General features: G+C 34.6%; 1 protein-coding gene across 1 annotated transcript; it reads right to left on the reverse strand.

Moving 5' to 3' along the window:
- Positions 1 to 824: 824 nt before the first annotated feature.
- On the reverse strand, positions 825 to 6,167 carry LOC127873038 (collagen alpha-4(VI) chain-like). Its single transcript, XM_052416596.1, has 4 exons — positions 5,694 to 6,167; positions 2,322 to 2,545; positions 1,965 to 2,181; positions 825 to 1,833 (listed from the first exon to the last, which is right to left on the reverse strand). The coding sequence occupies exons 1-4, from the start codon at positions 6,028 to 6,030 to the stop codon at positions 1,079 to 1,081; spliced, it is 1,533 nt and encodes a 510-aa protein (XP_052272556.1). The 5' UTR covers positions 6,031 to 6,167; the 3' UTR covers positions 825 to 1,078.
- Between the last annotated feature and the right edge of the window lie 97 nt (positions 6,168 to 6,264).

The following is a 6,264-nucleotide window of genomic DNA, read 5'->3' on the forward strand; positions in this document are numbered from 1 at the left end:
AACTGTACAAAACTCGGGTTGTTCGGCTTGAATATCGCGTTCAATGGTTTGCTAGCTACATGTTTTTGTGTATCAAAGAAAGTAAAAGTAGGCGTGAAAACAATTCAAAGCCAATTCAATGTCGTAGCTATTCTCATTTTATGAGAATCATGACTTAAGTTTGTATGGGTTTCTCTTACTTTTAGCGTTAACAACATTAATACTTCACATGTAGAATAGTATGTAGATATCCAGTCTTATTCGCAAAAAGAAGGATATCATCGGCTTACAACTCAATACACATTCTGAAATTATCTACATTTTAATCATTTATACCACTAACAGATTTGACAGATAATACATCGTTTTAAACATTATATGCAGGAAGAGCGATTCGCATTCTCGTTGTCGTACTTCAAGCAAAGACTTAAAATCTCCACTTAATGTAACATATGAGTGTACTTATTTTAGCTAGAAATGTGTCAAAAACACTGTTGTCCACACAATAAATGGTTGTACATGAACAAGTCCACTATATGGGGAATAATAGGCTGGTGACATGGATGGACAATGGTTATCTGACAAGTCTGAGGAATTAAGGCTCACACTATAAGATCCTCCGATGAGCCAGATAACCATCCACGTTACCAAACTATTATTCTACTTATCATGTCACATACTTTCTTTTTCTTTTATGCTTTTTTCACCATTTATTTAAATTTTAAAAGAGTTTAACTGGAGAGTTTCGCTGGAATAATGACGTCATTTAGTCAAAAAAAGACGTCATTTCACAGTAAAACAGAGATATTAGGACAAGACAAGATAAATAGAACTCTTGAAACAGATTATTATCCCTTAGTCTTTTATTTATGCAAAATTACCAATCGGGTATACGATGTTATAAATGCAATACCAAAACTCTTGCCACTGCCTTGGGACGGTCAATGCAAAGCATTTGGGGTTTAGCCGTTCAGTGGTTATCTTCCCTCACATTTAGCCCAATATTAATTACAAAATATACAAATACTATAATGTTGAAATTGAAATGTTATACAAATAGTTTAATCAATTTTAAATGCATTGTGAACTACGTGAATTACTAAGAACAGGTAATGTACGATAATTGGGACTGTATGACGTCAAGTGTCTGTAAATTGTCTTCTGTCACTACGAAAACATTGCTCGCTTCCTGTGCAATGGATTGAAGTCCGTCAATGTTCGAGTCATACCCGGCGCCTACAGCAAACACATAGACACCTGTATCTCTAGTTATCACTCCGACCTCTTCCCGGACCTTATCAATGTTGTCAAAGCGGCCAGACGTAAACACAAGTAATGCGTTTCGTGCTTTTGGATCCGTGTTGATAAATTGAGTAAGTAGTACATCATTGATAGCTGTTGAAATATTTCGTGGAATGTTAGCTGAACAATCAGACGCCGGACAGGTTTTGCGATACTGTCGCAAACCTTGTACATAACTTAGCATTTCGTCAATATTCAGGCTATTTGTTAAAGACAAATACTGATTTTCAAAATCATCAAAACGCGAAACTCCAAATCGCTGTCCGTTGACTTTTGCAAAGGCCATCAAATGTTGCAATATATAAGTAATGCCATTTAAAGCTAAACTAAACTCGGTAGTTGTCATGGCTGATGATGAATGATCATCTATCAAAGCTATAATATCAGTTCGACTACTTGTACTACACTTTCCACATGTGGCGTCGATAAGTCGATCAATCAACGTATGCAGCGAATCGAAATTCTCGACCGAGAAGACATAGGAATGAGTAAACTGGTCAGCCGGTGATGCAATTATTTGTAGTTCTTCGTGTGAAACCATTTGACCAATACCTGGATTTTGCAGTACAAAAGAAGCAAACGTTCATTATATAACAATGGTATGCGTGTTTAATATCAACTGTGTGACTCATTTCGCACAAAAACACAAAGTTCATATAATGTGTATGAATTGCAAAACATACCCACGACAACAACAGTAGACAAACTACGAAGATACATCGCTTCCCTCTTGGTGGATCTCCGATCTGTTGACATTCCGTCGGTCAGAACAAATGTGAACTTCTCAATATTGAGGCCAGAAAGCCGGTTTCCTCGTGATTGAAGCATATTACGGGCTAAAGCAAGCCCTTTTTCCGTAAATGTAGCGCCAGGTCTAAATCGTACACTCCGGATTTTATTCTGCAATTTTGGAAACAAAAACACATTAATATGAACTTTGAACGAGAGGAAACTTTCTTAATAATGGAAAACATAAGTAAATACCCTCGATGTATTTAAATTAATATGTCAGTCTAATGCAAACTACAAAGTGGTATTGCCTTTATCGCATCCTTTGTCATCCGATGGTCAAAGTCTATCTCCGTGTGTGCCTCGGTCGCGAAGGTAACTACTGCAATCTGAAAGGATGGACTACTGATTCCGACTGTATCGACAAAGCGTTCCACGAATTCTAGCTGCTTCTTGAACTGACCTTCAGTCTGACCTACAGAAGAATCCAGCACGAATACGACGTCTGCTGGGACTGCTTCGCACATGTTGACACCTATTTAAAGCGGTGAGGGTCAATAAGTATGTGTTATAAAATGTATTTTAATTTTAATGTTAACGTCCAGCAATTAAAATACTTAAAGAATTTAAAAAATCCAGAAACATTATCGGGATGGATAGTCTTGTTCCATCTTGAAGTTTTGTTTAAGGCAGGTAATTTTAAATGTAAAATAAGTGTATTGCATTCTGGGACTAAATTTTAAAGTTGTATCGTCACAGATGGTGAGGCCAAGCCAATTATTTACAATGTCAGAAAAACAAACTCACATAATGAAGTCAACTATCAATCGTTTAATATTTATATTATAATGCACGTTACTCTGAACTTAACGACGTTTGGAATAAGCAAAAGTCCTTTTCTAAATATATAATACTTTCACTTATATGTAGGAACAATTTTAATGCATTTTTTATTTCCGTCGCAAGTAAAAAGTAGAGTCGTCATTAAATGTAATGGTTTAATTATCTTACGTTATTTTATTGTATTCTGTGTAATTAGAAATAGATTGGAACACATATTGAAAATGTTTAAATGTCAATGAAAAATGATTCCAGTGTATATGGATTGAACACGAGTCATCTGAGCAAGGGATGGATGTACTAACCGCAGCGAAAGTAGTTGACACTTTGCGCGGCTCTTTATTGTGACATTTTGTTTTTTAAGCACGGGTGCTCCGGGAGTGATATTGATTGGTAAGTTTACGTTTGAAACAACCAAATATTTATATTAAGCTGAGGCGCATCTTGATTAGTACATGTTCTTCGAACGTTTGCGCAATGTACACTATTTCGCTTTGCAATTTGAAATTGTTTGCTAGTACACCGTTTACATCATTCACTTTATTATTCTGGTTATACGCATCAAAATGGATATGAACTATGCTCATTAGTGTTTAATTTCAAAAGTCCATATTTTGAATCTCGAGACACTACCTATCCATTTAAAATCAGACTGTGAGACTATTTTATGGACTACATAATCAAAATCCATGATGTAATTTCTTGTTCTCAGCTATAAAATTAAGGTCATCTAACCACTGGATCCGGAACTAGATAGATGATTCGATTTGATTACAATTTGACTTATCTTGTTTTGATTTGATTTGTCTTGAAATGAAATTATTATTATTGTTGCGTTTTACATGTCTCTCGCTGTTACTTGGCCATCTGTGATTATATATGTACATGCCGATATGCCTTAATAACGGTGTAATATTATCTTTTATCACATGCCATACCCTGTTTCAAATGTTATACAATTATTACGAATATTTTTATCTTACACATGTGCAATATACTTTTCAAACGTTTTCATTGGCTTAGTTTTCGTTCGATTGACCAATCGTATTTTGTTATTTTGCTGAAATGACGTTGCAACGTCAAATGACGTCACGAAATGTAAACAACATTCGGAATTTATCATTATGTTGCGTAAATATTTATTTAATTTGCTCATTCAAACGCATGTGATAAAAAGATCTGACACTAGTTGTCATCTCAATATAAAGAAGTGAAGCCATATTTTATTAAACTCGTCCAGGAAATTCGTTAGTAAGGCTCGCCAAAGGATCGCTTACTAACACAATTCCTGAATTCGTTTAATAAAATATGGTATTAAATGACAACTCGTGCCAGATCCTATATGTATACTGTTTTAATAGGAATTTCGATGCTGAGGTTAACGAGTGGGTGTTGATGATTAAATGTTGGCTGAGTCGGGGGTTTGGCACCATAATAACCGGCTTAAAGCTGCAAAGATGTCCACCTGACCGTTTCGAGGCGGCGACCCAAGGTCTAATAATGTTTGTATGATTAGTGGCTAATAGTATGAATTTTCTTCTCGTGTACATGCGACATGTCATTTATTGTCTTAATTAAAATACTAACAGACAAGAATTTCTTTCATGAGAATGGTTCTGCAGTTTCACTATCCCATACGATGTTATATGAGTTTTGGAAATTGTTTAAAGATAAGAGCCGGGCCACAAGTGGTAGTAAAACGATTGAAGTAGATAGTGTGTGTAGTGTAGATGGATCTATTGATAAACAATTTGATGGTAGGACGGTACTTCATATTGAGCTTTAATAGCATTAGAAATCAACCATCCTAAAATGAACCAAACAGAAAATGGGAGAGGTAATTCGAAAACTGCATTATGATTAATATTACTATTGTATTTAGTTAAATAAATGCTTCCTCACACAAAAATATAGGTTGGTATTTATTAAGACTCTTTCTAGCCAAATAACTGTGTTTTTTGTGTTATATGTGTTTTTTTTGTTAATTTATTGTTCAATAACGTTTACTTTCCTCGTGAATAGGTGTGTGGGGTCGGGGGCATCTTACTCCACACAGTACAAACAATACGATATGCCTATATCAACACGTTTGACAATTTTACCACCACAAGCTTTTAAATTACAATATAAAAGTCTGTGTTAAAACAATATATGTACATTCAAGAATTCTGAAGTCCCTTATCACAACTCCTGGAGAAGTGGTAACAGTAATTCCATTTCACTACTTTGACTATAATCATTAAAAAGCTTAATTTAATTTAAGACATGAACATCCAGTAACACGTTCGAATTTGCTTTTTTAAACATTGGTCCAGTTTTGCTCATTTTCCGATAATACATACAAATTTTGATCAAACCAAAAATTAAGTTAAAAGGTCGGATTGTATTTTGCTGTCCCAGTATAAAGGAAAGAATATTTCGAAATTTTAAAAAATGACAACCTCACGAAAGCAATTATGTTATTTACTGATTGACATGCTTACATCCCCAACATATATGTTGAATAGATTCACATTCAGTTTAATAAATGGTTCCATTGGCTTAAGTGATATATCAAATGTTATATCAGAAGAAGTGTGCACCTATAATTATATGTACAATTATATATTTAAACCACTGTACATTGGTATCCCTTAAGTACGAAAAGAAATATCAAACATGTACTTCTTTTTCATGATAATTAAAAATATTCAACTAATCACTTTTTATAACGGCGTTACTTGTGAAAAGATGTTCATACTGTAATTGTATTAATACGAGGTTATTCATATATCCCACCTTAATCTATCAACTACCACAAAATCAACTAACGAAAAGCATTTAATTACAAAATATATACTCACGATATTCGCAACATTTTCCGTAATATCTCTTGTTACATTGACATTCTGCATAATTCCAGTATCCGCCATTATAACAGACCACACACGATTCGGATTCAAAGCCATGATCTGCATTTAATCCACAAATATTCATGCATTCTTGCGAGCCCCAATTCGTATCACAACAAAACGCCCTTGATCTAAAACGATTGAAAACGGGAACTCCGCAGATGCAGTCCGCCGACCAAGATGCCCATCGTTCCCATTGACAAATGTCAACCGAACATTCGGATGATCCTAAGTGCAAAAGCGGTATTATGAAGCAAATTACAAATGCAAAAGTTGATTCCGTGTTCATTTCTTAATGCACTTATCTACATTCAGTAAGGTGATTTAACACCAAATACTGAAAATACCTTAGGTAAGAATGCTTTCGATTTGAAGAAAGATTTGTAACTTAACTTATCAAACTGGGTTTAACGACAAAGTTATAAATACACAACTGAAAGATAAGTACCGGGAAGTGTAAACAAGTGTAAAGACTCATATACAAAGACACGAATCTTTATCATGGTGATAAAGAACCACTTTA

This window comes from Dreissena polymorpha, chromosome 3 (assembly GCF_020536995.1).
Source record: "Dreissena polymorpha isolate Duluth1 chromosome 3, UMN_Dpol_1.0, whole genome shotgun sequence".
Taxonomy (NCBI): domain Eukaryota; kingdom Metazoa; phylum Mollusca; class Bivalvia; order Myida; family Dreissenidae; genus Dreissena; species Dreissena polymorpha.